We start from the raw sequence: 15594 nt of genomic DNA, 5'->3' as shown, positions 1-15594 counted from the left end.
AAACCCACCTCCAGGCGCCACAGCAGGCGCTGGTCCCTCTCCTCACCTAGCTCGAGCCCCACCCAGTGCGGGGCATGCTCTGAGATGGCTATGGCCGAATACTCCGTGTCCTCCACCCTCGGGATTCGTGCCGTGCTCATAACGAAGAAGTCTATCCGGGAGTAGGCTTTATGGACGTGGGAAAAAAAAGAAAATTCCCTGGCCCCTGGCCTGACAAACCTCCATGGGTCCACTCCTCCCATCTGGTCCACAAACCCCCTCAGCACCTTTGCCGCCGCTGGCCTCTTACCTGTCCTGGACCTGGAGCGGTGCTATGCTGGATCCAGTACCGTGTTGAAGTCCCCCCCCCATTATCAAGCTCCCTGCCTCCAGGTCCGGAATCCGGCCCAACATGCGCCGCATAAATCCGGCATCGTCCCAATTCGGGGCGTATACATTCACTAATACCACCCACACCCCCTGCAGCTGACCACTCACCATCACATACCTACCTCCATTGTCTGCCACGATGGTCAGCGCGTCAAACGACACCCGCTTCCCCACCAAGATCACCACCCCTCGATTCTTGCGTCGAACCCCGAGTGGAAAATCTGCCCTACCCACCCCTTTCTCAGCCTCACCTGATTTGCCACCCTCAAATGCGTCTCCTGGAGCATAACCACATCTGCCTTCAGTCCCTTCAGGTGCGCGAACACACGGGCCCTCTTGACCGGCCCGTTCAGGCCTCTCACATTTCAAGTTATCAGCCGGATCAGGGGGCTTCCCGAACCCCCCACCCTGCCGATTAGCCATCCCCTTTTCTAAAGGTTTGGTGGGGTTATTGGGTTATGGCGCTACGGGGATAGGATGGAGGCGTGGACTTAAGTGGGGTTCTCTTTCCAAGGGCAGGTGCAGACTCGATGGGCCAAATGGCCACCTTCTGCACTGTAAATTCCATGATTCTATGATTTATTGCCCTCCCCACGTGACAGGGCAATGGGGTTTGAGCGGGGAAATGGGACTGACTGGATTGTGTGATGACTGTAGGAAATTTTGATCAAAATAAGTTGTTTTATGTGTCTGTTGCGGGAATGTTATTAAAATAACTTAGGTTAAGGTATCCAGATTACATGTCGACTAAAATTGTGATTAAGTGGTTAATGGCTAGGCAGGCTGTAATATTACTCATGGGAAGGTCTGGGTAGGCTTTGAGTTTCATTTTCAGCCCTGCCCTGCATCTGTTTGTACTTTAGTTTTCAGCCCTGCTGTTTTTAGTTTAATTTTGAGAGTTCTGCTCTGATTACTGAGGAGATGGGAAAATAAGCTCAAAGACCTTTGCAAATGTTATGATCTCTACGGAGACCGATAATTTTACAAAAAGGTATTGACTTCCAGTGAATGATCGAAAGGATTGTTCATCAAGATTTCAAGATTCAAGACTTACTGTAACAAACAACTAAAAGCAAACTTGTCTAAACACTATTTGGTTGGCAACTTCTCATCTCAGCAGCAGACGGAAAATTCCTCTTTTTTACATGGCCAACTTCCCATGCCATGGTTATAATTTATTCTGTCCCTGATGTGAACACTTTATTCTCCTGGAACCGGTCCAAAGCTATTTTCAGCTCTCGATGACCTGCTTCCTTTTTCCTTTTCTAGAGGATAACTTGTAATCCCTGAACTAATTTTCACTGTGTGGTGTACATTGGTGATTCCTTCTCTCTAGCCCAGGTTAGGTGAATCTTCCAGCCTCCTTTAAATCTTCATAAACTCCATTTCTTTAATCTGTGCATAGGCCCTATCTGCGTTCTGCAATGTGATTAATGGGGTCTGCATTTTGACTGTAGGACCAGCTGCTTCTATTTCCTGTTTTCTCTGATTCTCTGTCTCTCTCTTATTCTCTCTCTCATTCTCTCTCTCTCTCTCTCCATCTCTCTCTCTCTCTCGCTCACCCCAAAGCCTATTTTCATGACACTGTGAATCACATGGGCCTTGTTTCCAGGCAGAAATGGTAATTAGCTAACCTCTGGACCCAAATCCATTCTATCTTGGAATTAAATAGACAGTTTGAAGAATAACCATTTATAAAAGCTGACATTCCAAATACCTCCCTGCGAGACTTGCAGAACAAGGCCAGATTTTTGTCATGCCATCATGAAAAAAATAGCAGATATGGCCCAAAATACTAACTCCTGTCCTGAAAAAAGCATTTTCTATTTTTACAGAGGTGGAACTAAAGTTGGACCAGAGTTTGCACATGCATATTTTATGGAAGCAGCTTTCCATTTAAATCACTGTCTACCCACACACACAATACAGATAAACACAGAGATGTGGAAAAGGGTAAAACTAATAAGGATTGAGGTCAAATGATTGAGGTCTGTCTGATGATGAGTTATTTAGTCCATATTCTTCGCAGTATGAGTGTAGATTAAAGTCTCTGATTTACAGCCTGTAATGACCCTCCTTGCAGTTAATAATATCTTACTCACAGCATTTCCAGGACTCACACCAGCCTGTTTGGCAGATAGAGTGTCGGATTCTGGTCTCTGCTTGCATCAGAGATGGCCCTGATGGAATGCATCCCAGAGTGCTAAACGTGATGGCTAGGGAAATTGCAAATGCACTAGTGATAATTTACCAAAATTCACCAGACTCTGGGGTGGTCCCGGCGGATTGGAAATTAGTAAACGTGACACCACTGTTTAAAAAAGGAGGTAGGCAGAAAGCGGGTAATTATAGGCCAGTGAGCTTAACTTCGGTAGTAGGGAAGATGCTGGAATCTATCATCAAGGAAGAAATAGCGAGGCATCTGGATGGAAATTGTCCCATTGGGCAGACGCAGCATGGGTTCATAAAGGGCAGGTCGTGCCTAACTAATTTAGTGGAATTTTTTGAGGGCATTACCAGTGCGGTAGATAACGGGGAGCCAATGGATGTGGTATATCTGGATTTCCAGAAAGCCTTTGACAAGGTGCCACACAAAAGGTTGCTGCATAAGATAAAGATGCATGGCATTAAGGGGAAAGTAGCAGCATGGCTAGAGGATTGGTTAATTAATAGAAAGCAAAGAGTGGGGATTAATGGATGTTTCTCTGGTTGGCAATCAGTAGCTAGTGGTGTCCCTCAGGGATCAGTGTTGGCCCCACAACTGTTCACAATTTACATAGATGATTTGGAGTTGGGGACCAAGGGCAATGTGTCCAAGTTTGCAGATGACACTAAGATAAGTGGTAAAGCAAAAAGTGCAGAGGATACTGGAAGTCTGCAGAGGGATTTGGATAGGCTAAGTGAATGGGCTAGGGTCTGGCAGATGGAATACAATGTTGACAAATGTGAGCTTATCCATTTTGGTAGGAATAACAGCAAAAGGGATTATTATTTAAATGATTAAATATTAAATATCTGCTGTGCAGAGAGACCTGGGTGTGCTAGTGCATGAGTCGCAAAAAGTTGGTTTACAGGTGCAACAGGTGATTAAGAAGGCGAATGGAATTTTGTCCTCCATTGCTCGAGGGATGGAGTTTAAGACTAGGGAGGTTATGCTGCAATTGTATAAGGTGTTAGTGAGGCCACACCTGGAGTATTGTGTTCAGTTTTGGTCTCCTTACTTGAGAAAGGACGTACTGGCACTGGAGAGTATGCAGAGGAGATTCACTAGGCTAATCCCAGAGCTGAAGGGGCTGGATTACGAGGAGAGGTTGAGTAGACTGGGACTGTACTCGTTGGAATTTAGAAGGATGAGGGGGGGATCTTATAGAAACATATAAAATTATGAAGGGAATAGATAGGATAGATGCGGGCAGGTTATTTCCACTGGCGGGTGAAAGCAGAACTAGGGGGCATAGCCTCAAAATAAGGGGAAGTAGATTTAGGACTGAGTTTAGGAGGAACTTCTTCACCCAAAGGGTTGTGAATCTATGGAATTCCTTGCCCAGTGAAGCAATAGAGGCTCCTTCATTAAATGTTTTTAAGATAAAGATAGATAGTTTTTTGAAGAATAAAGGGATTAAGGGTTATGGTGGCCGGAAAGTGGAGCTGAGTCCACAAAAGATCAGCCATGATCTCATTGAATGGTGGAGCAGGCTCGAGGGGCCAGATGGCCTACTCCTACTTCCAGTTCTTATGTTCTTATGTTCTTATCAGCCTTTTCTGCAGAGAGTTGGCTCCCACAGTGACCTTTTCGTGAAAATTAGCCGGTGAATTGTGGAGAAGACAGAGTGGGCAAAAAAGAGGTCTTCTCCCTGAGCTGCCAAAGCAAAACTGAAAGCTCTTCAAGTCTCTGAACTGTTTCAGTGGGAACAGATCCAATCACCACCCATTACCCGGCAGAGCACCACGTTTTAGACCCATTCATTGGTCATAGCCGCATCAATCATTCCAAGTCATCACGGATGTCAGTCTAAAACGCCGCAGCCTTCTGGATCTTCCTGTTTGAATTAAAGGTGCAGGCTGCTTTGCCTTAAAGTCTCAGGTCCATTAAACATCCGTGGATCAAAAATGTAACAGCAGAAATAAAAGAAAGGGAAAATAAGAGAATGGCAGCAAATAAATAAGGACAAACAATTATTACAGTGGGATGCTGGGTTTAACTAACAGTTCCAAGTGGTTCCAAAATAAAATAATTATTTTTCTTAAGAGGCTATTTGAAGGTATTTTGTTTTTTTTAAATCAGTTTGAGTGTTCTTTTTCTTAAGATGGCGACATCATGACTGGACACATAATTTCAATTTCTGTCAGCATGGCCCTTGGGTTTTCCCATGGCGGGAAAGTATGTGAGCTGGCATGGGGGTTGGGGGGTGGGGGAGGCTAAGAGCAAAGGGTGGGAAACATGGGTTGGCATGCTAATACTAAATTGGCAGAGGAACTTTCAAGGGCTATTAGGACTATTAGGAAGAGGGGGGGAGGACAAGGTTTGGCATAGGCATAGAGGGGACATGTGTGTAGGTAGAAAAGCATGGGTTGGTACAGAGGGTATAAGGGTCCATGGGGGAGTGGGTAGAGGGGCATTGGCTTGCATAGAGACATGAGGGGCTGTGTAGGGGGTTGCATGATGAGCATGAGATGGCATAGGTTGGCATGGATTGGGCTAGGGCGAGGGTGAGGGGTGAAGGACGGAGGACTGTTTTTCATTTTGATCTTTCCTTTCTTAAATTCCATAAAATGGTGGAGCACAGTGTCAGGCCCTCCGCCCAGGTCTCCTCCACACCCGCCAGCCTCCACACTTGTGGGGGCAGCGGGCCTGACTTTTAATCTAGCCCACCTCCTCATGCAGGACAAAAATCAGAACTGCGGGCAGCCATTTCTAAAGGTCGGGGTCACCGATCTTGGAAATCTTCCATTTCTACGCACCTGACCCGGGAGCAATAATCTGGGTGTAAAAAATGCTTTACCATTGTCTACAGGTGTGGACATCTGGAACCTTCTTCCTAGTAAACAAATCTGGGGCCCCTCTCACCACCCCCTCCTATTGGAGAATAGCCAATGTTGTTCCTTTGTTTAAGAAGGGCAGCAAGGATAATCCAGGGAACTACAGGCCGGTGAGTCTTACGTCAGCGGTAGGGAAATTACTGGAGAGAATTCTTCGAGACAGGATCTACTCCCATTTGGAAGCAAGTGGTCGTATTAGCGACAGTCAGCATGGTTTTGTGAAGGAGAGGTTGTGTCTCACTAACTTGACAGAGTTTTTCGAGGAGGTCACAAAGATGATTGATGCAGGTAGGGTAGTGGATGTTGTCTATATGGACTTCAGTAAGGCCTTTGACAAGGTCCCTCATGGCAGACTGATACAAAAGGTGAAGTCACATAGGATCAGAGGTGAGCTGGCAAGATGGATACAGAACTGGCTAGGTCATAGAAGGCAGAGAGTAGCAATGGAAGGGTGCTTCTCTGATTGGAGGGTGTTCCACAGGGATCAGTGCTGGGACCTTTGCTGTTCGTAGTATACATAAATGATTTGGAGGAAAATGTAACTGGTCTGATTCGTAAGTTTGTGGACGACAGAAAGGTTGGTGGAATTGCGGATAGCGATGAGGACTGTCAGAGGATGCTTGTTAGGTGAATTGGACATTCTGAATTCTCCCTCTGTGTACCTGAACAGGTGCCGGAGTGTGGCGACTAGGGGATTTTCACAGTAACTTCATTGCAGCGTTAAGGTAAGCCCACTTGTGACAATAATAAAGATTATTATTAATTGGACAACAGGCAAGGCTGCGTTGGTGAACCTTGCTGCCTCTGTCCACACACACTGCCCTTTGTGTTGCAGGAAGGTGACTCACTGCTCTGGCCAGAATCTGCCTTTGTTTTAGGATCTCCCACATCTGAAATGAAAAATGAAAATTGCTTTTTGTCGCAAGTGGGCTTCAAATGAAGTTACTGTGAAAAGCCCCTAGTCGCCACATTCCAGCGCCTGTTCAGGGAGGCAGGTACGGGAATTGAACCGTGCTGCTGGCCTGCCTTGGTCTGCTTTAAAAGCCAGCGATTTAGCCTTGTGCTAAACCAGCCCCTGGTCATCTGATTGGTTTTCTCCGCACCTTTAGGGGCCAAGCCCTCACCGTGAGGGGCTAGCCCCGCACCGGAGTGGTTGGTGCGCCGCCGACCGGCGGGAAAGGCCTTTGGCGCCACGCCAGCCGGGGCCAAAAGGACTTCGCCGGGCGGCGGAAGTCCGCGCATGCGCTGGAGCGCCAGCGGCCGCTGACGTCATCCCCGCGCATGCGCGGGGGGGGCGTCTCTTCCGCGTCAGCCATGGTGAAGACTGTGACCGAGGCGGAGGGGAAAGAATGCTCCCACGGCACAAGCCCGCCCGCAGATCCGTGGGCCCTGATTGCGGGCCAGGCCACCGTGGCGGCACACCCCGGGGCCAGATCGCCCCGCGCCCCCCCCCCCCACCCCCAGGACCCCGGAGCCCGCCTGCGCCGCCTCGTCCCGCCGGGAAGAGAGGTTGTTTGTTTCTTGCCGGCGGGACTGGCATTCTACCAGCGGGACTTCGGCCCATCGCGGGCCGGAGAATCGCCGGGGGGGGGGGGGCTTGCCGACCGGCGCGGCGCGATTCCCGCCTCGCAGAATATCCGGTGCTGGAGAATTCGGCAACCGGCGGGGGCGGGATTCACGCCAGCCCCTGCCGATTCTCCGACCCGGCGGGGGGTCGGAGAATCTCGCCCGTGGTGTTCCAGTTTACTTTTGACCTTTAGAATACTCATGAATCCTCACAGCTGTTACACAACTCCGTTCAAAGTTGCTGACTTCAGCTTATGTCTTGAAGTGAAATATGCTGCAGAACTTCAATAATTAAAATATCAGAGTTCTTCCTGACTCTGGCTATTCATGCATCTGAAGATTGCAGTTTATGTAAAAGTATGACAATTTAACTTTGGCGTTTTTAAAAAAAAGATTCTCATATTGGATATCATTCTCGCATTCTTCAGTCGCTGTTTTGGGGACTGCGGATGTAACTTACAGGATTTGAGTTGCCTTACTTCTCGCTTATTTCTCGCTCTCGCTCGAATTTGCAACCTGACAAATGCTGCATCTCCTGTGGCTTCTCAGGCCATGTTGCCTGCCGTGTGCTGCAGAGTGGTTGCTCAGTGGAATAATATTCCTTCTTCTTTCCTCCTTGCCCCAAAGCGTTGTTAAGTTGAGCTTTACAGTTTTTCCATTCGGCATCTGGTAATAAGGTTTTCTGGGAATTGAATCCGCAAAGGATTGTAATTTGGTTTAGCCAGCTTTTGCTGAGCAAGTCGTTTCTGTTCGATTTCTCTGGCCTGGTTGATGCTAATCTTGATTTGCAAGGTGCAGCAGAAATAAATAGAATGGATTTTATTTTTGAAAACATCTTCAAGAAAATCTGTCTTCATTATCCATATCAAACATCTGGAATAGTATCCACTTAAACGTGACTGATAACCGCTGATATTAATTGTACAGATAGGAATAGTATTTGGCAATATAATAATAATCTTTATTGTCACAAATAGGCTTACATTACTGAAGTTACTGTGAAAAGCCCCTAGTTGGCACATTCCGGCACCTGTTCGGGTACACTGCGAGAGAATTCAGAATGTCCAATTCACCTGCCAGCATGCCTTTTGGGACTTGTGGGAGGAAACCGGAGCACCCGGAGGAAACTCACGCAGACACGGGGAGAACGTGCAGACTCCGCACAGACAGTGACCCAAGCCGGGAATCGAACCTGGGACCCTGGCGCCGTGAAGCAACTGTGCTAACCACTGTGCCGGGGTGCTGCCCGATAGCCTGCCCACCTTTATGAATGAATGAATAGATCTGCCAAAGTTTCTCAACTAGTGACTGAATCATTAACATGATCGAATTTTCATCTTGCATTTGGCACAATGATTGCGTTCTGGCTTTGTTACAGGAATAACAATAAACTTTAGTGTTACAAGTAGGCTTACATTAACACTTCAATGAAGTTACTGTGAAAAGCCCCTAGTCGCCAGATTCTGGTGCCTGTTCGGGTACACAGAATGTCCAAATTACCTAACAGCATGGGCGGGATTCTCCAACCCCCCGCCGGGTCGGAGAATCACCAGGGGGCAGCGTGAATCCCACCCCGCCACTCCGATGCCGGCTGCCGAATTCTCCAGCACCGGCTTTTTGCCATGGGCGGGGATCGCGCCGCGCCAGTCGGGGCCATAGGCAGGGCCCCCCCCCCCCGGCGATTCTCCCGTCCCCGATGGGCCGAGCGGCCGCCTGTTTTCGGTCAGTCCCGCCGGCGTGAATTACACAAGGTCTGTACCGGCCGGACCTGGCTCTGAGGGCGGCCTGCAGAGTCCTCGGGGCCCACCGATGTGTGGGCAGGCCTGTGCCGTGGGGGGCACTCTTTCCCTCCCCGCTGGCCTGTGTGAAGCTCCTCCATGGCCGGGGCGGAGAAGAAACACCCTGCGCATGCGCAGGAATCACGGCAGCGGTTCTGGGAACACGCTGGCGCTCCTGCGCATGCGCCAAATCGCGCCAGCCGGCGGAGGCCCTTCGGCGCCGGTTGGCGCGGTGCCAAACACTCCAGCGCCGGCCTAGCCCCCATCCTCCGCACCTTCCGGGCGGCCCGACGCCGGAGTGGTCCAGGCCATTCTTTGGCGCCGGTACGACCCGCCCGCCGGATACCGGAGTATCCCGGCCCATGTCTTTCGGGACATGGGGGAGGAAAACGGAGCACCCAGAGAAAACCGACGTAGACACGGGGAGAACTTGCAAACTCCGCACAGACAGTGACCCAAGCCAGGAATCGAACTTGGGACCCACAGGCACACCGTAATGAAACACCAATGTCCCGAATCTGATTGAAATTTGACAAGGAAGCCTGCTAACTAGTTTTATGCGTTAACAAAGGAGACCGGAAGTTGGAACCTTGCAATGAGTGCTGTTTCATAACTTGACAAAGGTTCTCCATGAGGTTGGAGCAACTAATTACTGTTGTCTGACTTAGGCAAGCACACTGTGGTCGGCATGGATGTCATACTGTGAGCCAAAATGTATTCCTGAAATGCCTGACTGTTCTTACTGTCAGAAACTGTTCCAGCCATTTGTGAGTGATTCCAGCCACATGAATACTAATGTTCAAAATTTGTGTCTCGCTGTGACTGATGCTCATTTCCCCCTTTCCTTTTGTGTTTTTTTTTAGGGCATTTTGCAAGATGTCAAAATCATCTTGATACCTAATGGATATATAATGCAGTGCCCGAATCTTAATCGCAGTAAGTACCTAGTATGTTCCTTCTGCAATAATAATACCTGTCAGTCACAACACATTACCGACTGAACGTTGCGGAGACCTGAGTGCAGGAAAAACAATTTCAAGTCACATGTCCTGATAAAAAGAGTAATTATTAAATTGGGATTCTGTCTTTTCAGACTTTTTTTGTTGTTTTTTCCCGACTGAGGTTTCTTGCTGTGTGCTGAGTATGTTGGATAGAAATACCCACTGATAGCTTCAGTCTCCGATGTTTTATTTCTGACCATATTGCATCTCAAACGCTGCCCGATCATCGCGTTCTGAATTCTGTTTTCTTTTTTTGAGTTTTTATTGAAGATTTTCAATTCTTTTTCGAACGGAGAAGAAATGAAAATGAAACGAAAATCGCTTATTGTCACAAGTAGGCTTCAAATGAAGTTACTGTGAAAAGCCCCTAGTCGCCACATTCCGGCGCCTGTTCGGGGAGGCTGGTACGGGAATTGAATCGTGCTGCTGGCCTGCCTTGGTCTGCTTTCAAAGCCAGCGATTTAGCCCTGTGCTAAACAGAGAAGGGAACAAAGAGAAAAGCAGATTGATGGTACAAACCAAATACACACAGCTGTAACATAGCTACCGTAATATATGAACAAGCTGCACCATTGTAATAAACATACCAGAAATATGATTCAAGTACCTGAAACATCGAATATGTTCCTTCCTTCGCCCCTAACCCAGCTGCGGTTAAGCTGTACCTGTGCTGTACATTTTGCAGGTGTGGTCTATGTTGGTGGATCATTCCACCGGCCTGGTGGCTCTATGATCCGGGGTCACCCCACTCTGTTGTCCCCCCTGGGGGTTGGGGGGCGGGGAGGGGGACGCGGAAGGTTCCAGTATGCTGTGCACGAGGACAAGGCCCACCGAGGGTGGTGAGGCTTCACCCGGAGGACTTGCCCTTCTTTTGATGGGGTCTGCTTCTGTAGCACTGCTCGTGGCCTCCCGCAACCCCTCTGCAGTGTGTATTTCCCCTGTGCTCCCCCCCCCCTCCTTTTCCCCTGTACCTCACCCCAACCCCCACCTTCCCCCTCCTTCTTGCCCCCTCCCCCCCTCTCCATGCTGCCTCTCCCCTAGTTGCTGGTCACAAACAGGCCCCCGAAGAGGTTGGCAAATTGCCTCCATGTGTTGTTGAATCCTTCTCCTGATCCCCTGATGGGGATCATTTTATTTCCAATTTGAGGAATTCTTGCTAAGTCGGACAGCCAGTCCGCTGCCTTGGGTGGTGCTGCTGATCTCCACACGAGCAGGATTCTCCAGTGGGCAATCAGGGAGGCAAAGGCTGGGGCACCTGCCCGTCTCCCCATAAAAAGTTCTGGCTGTTCCAACACCCCAAAGACCGGCGCTAGACGGGCTGGTATAGCACAGTGGGCTAAACAGCTGGCTTGTAATGCAGAACAATGCCAGCAGCACGGGTTCAATTCCCGTACCAGCCGGAATGTGGCGACTAGGGGCTTTTCACAGTAACTTCATTGAAGCCTACTTGCGACAATGAGCGATTATTATTATTACTAGCGGGCATGGCTCCACTCTCACTCCCAAAACCCTGGACATGGTCTCGAAAGAGCTGGTGTAGAGCTCGACAAGCTTGGGGCAGGACCAGGACATGTGGGTGCGGTTGGCTGGATCTCCCTGGCACCGTTCACATTTATCCTCCACCTCCGGGAAGAACTTGCTCATGCGTGTCCTGGTCAGGTGCCCTGTGCACCACCATTAGCTGCGTTCGGCTCAGCCCTGTGCAGGAGGAGGTGGCGTTCCCCTATGTAGTGCCTCAATCCAGAGTCCTCCCCTTTTATCCATCTTGTCCAGCGGGGCCCTTATCCCTTCCAATATTTGCCCGTACATGTTGCCGCATTTACCGTCCCCTGATTCGTCTGCTGCCAGTAGTTTGTCCAATAGGGTGTATCCAGGTAGCTGGACATTGCGGTCTCCTTGCAGAGGAAGTCCCGCAATTGTAGATATCGGAGCGATGTCCCTTTTGAGCTTCTCTGTCAGTTCCCCCAGGATCGATTCTCTACCCTCTACGTACATGTCCCTTACCGTCAACATCCCTTCCTCCTGCCTCCACGTTTTGAAAGTATCTATTTTTGCCGGGGTGAATTTATGGTTTCTGCAGATGGGGGCCACGGCAGGCAGTCACCAAGTTTGAAATGGTGCCTGAGCTGGTTTGAGGTCCTTAGTGGCCACTACCACTGGGCTCCTCGAGTATTTGACGGGGGGGGGGGGGTGATGGGAGTGGGGCCGTGGACAGTGCTTAGAGGGATTGTCCCAATACTGGAGGTCTTCTCCGTCTGCCCATTCCATCTCGCGTACACCCAGCCATCCCCACACTCTTTCTGCATTCGCTGCCCAGTGGTAGAGTAGGTGGTTTAGCAGTGCCTGGCCTTCCATACTCCGCCTTCTTTGGAAGATACTTTTGCGGATTCGTTTTTTTTTTCCTGCCCACACAAACATCATGATTAACTCATTCAGCTTGGTGAAGAAGGCTTTGGAGATGAAGATCAGGAGGGATCTGAATATGAAGAGGAACCTTGGCAGCACCTTCATTTTCATTGCCTTCACTGTTCCTGCCAGAGACAGTGGGAGCGGGTCTCACCCCCTTGGGTCTGTCTTCACCTCCTCCACTCAGCTCGAGGTGTTCCATTTATGCATCCGTGTCCAGTTGTCGGCTATCCGGATCTCCAGCTTTTCGGAACTTGCTCTGGTCAGGTTGAACGGCAGAGTCCCCAGCTCTTCACCCGGGAGCTCATGGGGAAGATTTTGCTCTTGCTCAGGTTAAGTTTGTAACCCGAGGATGCTCCGAACTCCCTTAGGAGTTCAGTTATCTTTCCCATGCTGTCTGGGGGTCTGGAGATGTAGAGGAGCAGGTCATCCGCATAGAGTGAAACTCTGTGCTCGCTGTCTTCCCTCTGGATGCCTCTCCACACCTTCGCTGATCTGAGGGTGACAGCCGGTGGCTCGATTGCCGGGGCAAATAACAGCACCCCCCCCAGCCCTATTGATACTTCCAGTCCCTGTTTCTGTTCCTCTCCCACTGCTGGTATGCCCAGTTGAGGTACTGTTTCATCTTCGAGCCCCCCTCGAGGCACTCCGAGGTGTACAGACCCAGTAGAAAGTTGTGAAGGCCTCGTGGATCATATTTGACACTGTGACTAGCCTACCGTTACCATTCCTTACCTGTGCTATCTCCCTCGTGCAAGCCTGCTTCCTCAGCTAGTGGGCCAGTAGGCGGTTGGCCTTGTCTCCATGTTCATAAAAGCTCCCCCGTGTCTGGCAGAGTTAGTTCACCGCTTTCCCTGTGGAGGGCAGGTCAAATTCCATTTGTAACTCCTTCCTCTCTGCCAGTAGTTCCCCGTCCAAAGCCTTGAAGTATCATCGGTCCACCTCCAATATGGAGTTGCTCAGCTACTGCCTAGCTGTCCTTTCCTTCCTGTCCCTGAGGGCCCTTAATGCTACTATTTCCCACCTTATCACTGTCTTCAGTGCCTCCCAGAATGTGGAGGGTGAGACCTCCCCATTCTGGTTGCAGGTTATATACCTGTCACTGGCTTGTGACATTCCTACGCAGAACGCCTTGTCGATGAGGAGGGCTGTGTCCAGCCTCTATTGCGGGGCGCTGGGCCCAGCCCGGGTTCAATCTCATATCCATGTAATGTGGTCCGCGCTGACTATTGTGGAGTATTCCGCCCTTACCACCCCTGGAAGCACCGTCTCACCCTCCACATTCTGGAAGGCACTGAAGACAGTGATAAGCTGGGGAATAATAGCATAAAGAAGTCAATGCGGGAGTAGGCTTTGTGACCATGTGAGAAGAAGGAGAACTCCTTCCCACTTGAGTGGCTGAACCTCCATGGATCTAGCCCACCCTCCCTCCCCCCTGTAAATCTGCTCCATAAATGTGTTTAGTTCTTCCGCCATTCCTCATTTGGCCTCTGATCTGGAGCTGGACTAGTCTATCGTTGGGTCCTGCACACACATTTCTAGGGTCCAACTAACCATTGCATATCGTGCCCCTGGGTCTGTCACCATATTCGTTGCTCTGAAGGCTGTCCTTTCGTTCAGCAGTATGGCCCACCGAGTGCATTTAATTATCAGCTTCAAGATGGTACATTTTAAAAAGGATTGGTCACTCTGCCCATCTTCTTGAAAAACTTAAATGCCAGATCATTGCAGTTCCAAACATTACGTGAATAACCTGGATTGTTTTGTACAGATCACCAAGTTCTCATGACATCAGTGGTAGTGCCTGCAGGACCAGACGCAAGCTGAGCTGCAAAGATAATGAAAGAAAAAAAAAAACCTTGCATTTATATGTCACCTTCCAATCCTCAAGAGCTATACAAATTGTTAATTACTGTTGAAGTTGAGAGTTACGATCAGCTCAGAGGGGTGAGCCAATTCCTCTCTTGATCGCACTCCTGGTCCGCTTGATATTGCTCATTCATTATGTACTTAACTTTGTAGCTCATTGTAAGAATTAAGCCAGCCAGATTTGTTGAGTTGACAAATAAGTAAGTTTTCTGACAAAACCTCACTTGGGAAAAGATACATAAATTATTAAGGATAAGTTTTAAAATGTACGGCTTTGTCCAACTTCTCGCCCGTGCAAAAATGCACACGTAACTTCCCCAGGAATGCACACACTGAAATCAAACTTCAGTGCGTCAGACACTAAAACTTATCCAAATAAAGACAAGGTAAAAGCAGAAATATTATTTGCCAATTGTCCAATTGCTTGTTCACAGCTAGAGAATCACTTTCCACGGTGACTGCTGCTGCTTTGGTGTCTCACTGAAGCAGTGGCTCTGCAGTCATGGCTAGTTGATCCTCTTTTCTCCTGAAGATAGTGATGTTGTGTTGGGATCCTCCTTGAAGAACTCTTGGTTTGCAGCAATGAGGTCTTCTGGCGGGTTTTCAAAACCACCAACTGAGCTCAGCTTTCTTGATATAGATTTCAGAGAGGGAGCGAGAGAGAGAAAGGGTTTATGCTGTTTTTTAAAAAATTCATTCATGGGGCGTGGACTTCGCTGGATAAGCCAGCATTTATTACCCATCTGAGCTGGCCTTGAGAAGGTGATGGTGACCTGCCTCCTTGAGCCGCTGCAGTCTCTGAGGTATAGGCAGACCCACAGTGCTGTTCGGGAGGGAGTTCCAGGATTTTGACCCAGCGACAGTGAAGGAATGGCGATATATTTCCAAGTCAGGATGGTGAGTGGCTTGGGGAACAATCAGGTGATTAGGTGCCCACGTATCTGCTGTTCTTGTCCTTCTAGATGGTTGTGGGTTTGGAGGGTGTTGACTACAGAGCATTGGTGAGATCCAACTCTCCCCGTGAGAGCCTCTGTCCGTTGGTTGAACTTCAGTATACCCAAGAACTGGGCCACCTGACCTCCCGCTAGTTTCAATCTGGGACTTATTTTGGCCCGTGTCTCTGAGAGCTCTGCAGACTCTGGGCAGGATTCCCTCCTCCCCTCCTCTCCCACGCCCCCTGTGTTTTGCGGCAGTGGCTGTCCATGGTAACTTCCAGTCCCACTGCTGCAAACAGGGTTTTCCGTTGCTCACACCCTCTGCTGCCGGGGAACCCAAGGTGGGTGGGTCGGCGGGACAGCAAGATCCCGCTGGCTGGAACGGGTGTAAAATCCCACCCTCTGTATCTCCATAAAGTGACTTGTGGCCTTCACAAATGCAATGTAGTAACTGCTGTGGGCTAGTCTCCTTTGTTTAGCACGTGATGTTATTTTCACAAAGTTCAATATATATTGTCCAGCAAATGAAATGACACATTAATATCCTGTATAGCACAACTTCATAACACTGGCCACTGTTGTAATAGAACATACAGTGCAGAAAGAGGCCATTTGGCCCATCGAGTCTGC

At 49.2% G+C, this 15594-nt stretch overlaps 1 protein-coding gene across 5 annotated transcripts in view; it reads left to right on the top strand.

The window, feature by feature from the left end:
* Positions 1–15594, top strand: part of LOC140384726 (protein kinase C-binding protein NELL1-like) — a 1091429-nt gene that overhangs the window by 127930 nt on the left and 947905 nt on the right. For all 5 annotated transcript variants that reach the window (XM_072466691.1, XM_072466689.1, XM_072466693.1 and 2 more), the window contains exon 6: positions 9617–9689. In XM_072466691.1, coding sequence (XP_072322792.1) covers positions 9617–9689 — 73 coding nt within the window. The remainder of the gene's footprint in view (positions 1–9616; positions 9690–15594) is intronic.

The sequence above is a fragment of the Scyliorhinus torazame genome, chromosome 10, assembly GCF_047496885.1.
Source record: "Scyliorhinus torazame isolate Kashiwa2021f chromosome 10, sScyTor2.1, whole genome shotgun sequence".
Taxonomy (NCBI): Eukaryota; Metazoa; Chordata; class Chondrichthyes; order Carcharhiniformes; family Scyliorhinidae; genus Scyliorhinus; species Scyliorhinus torazame.
This window is presented reverse-complemented; position numbering and strand designations above follow the sequence as displayed.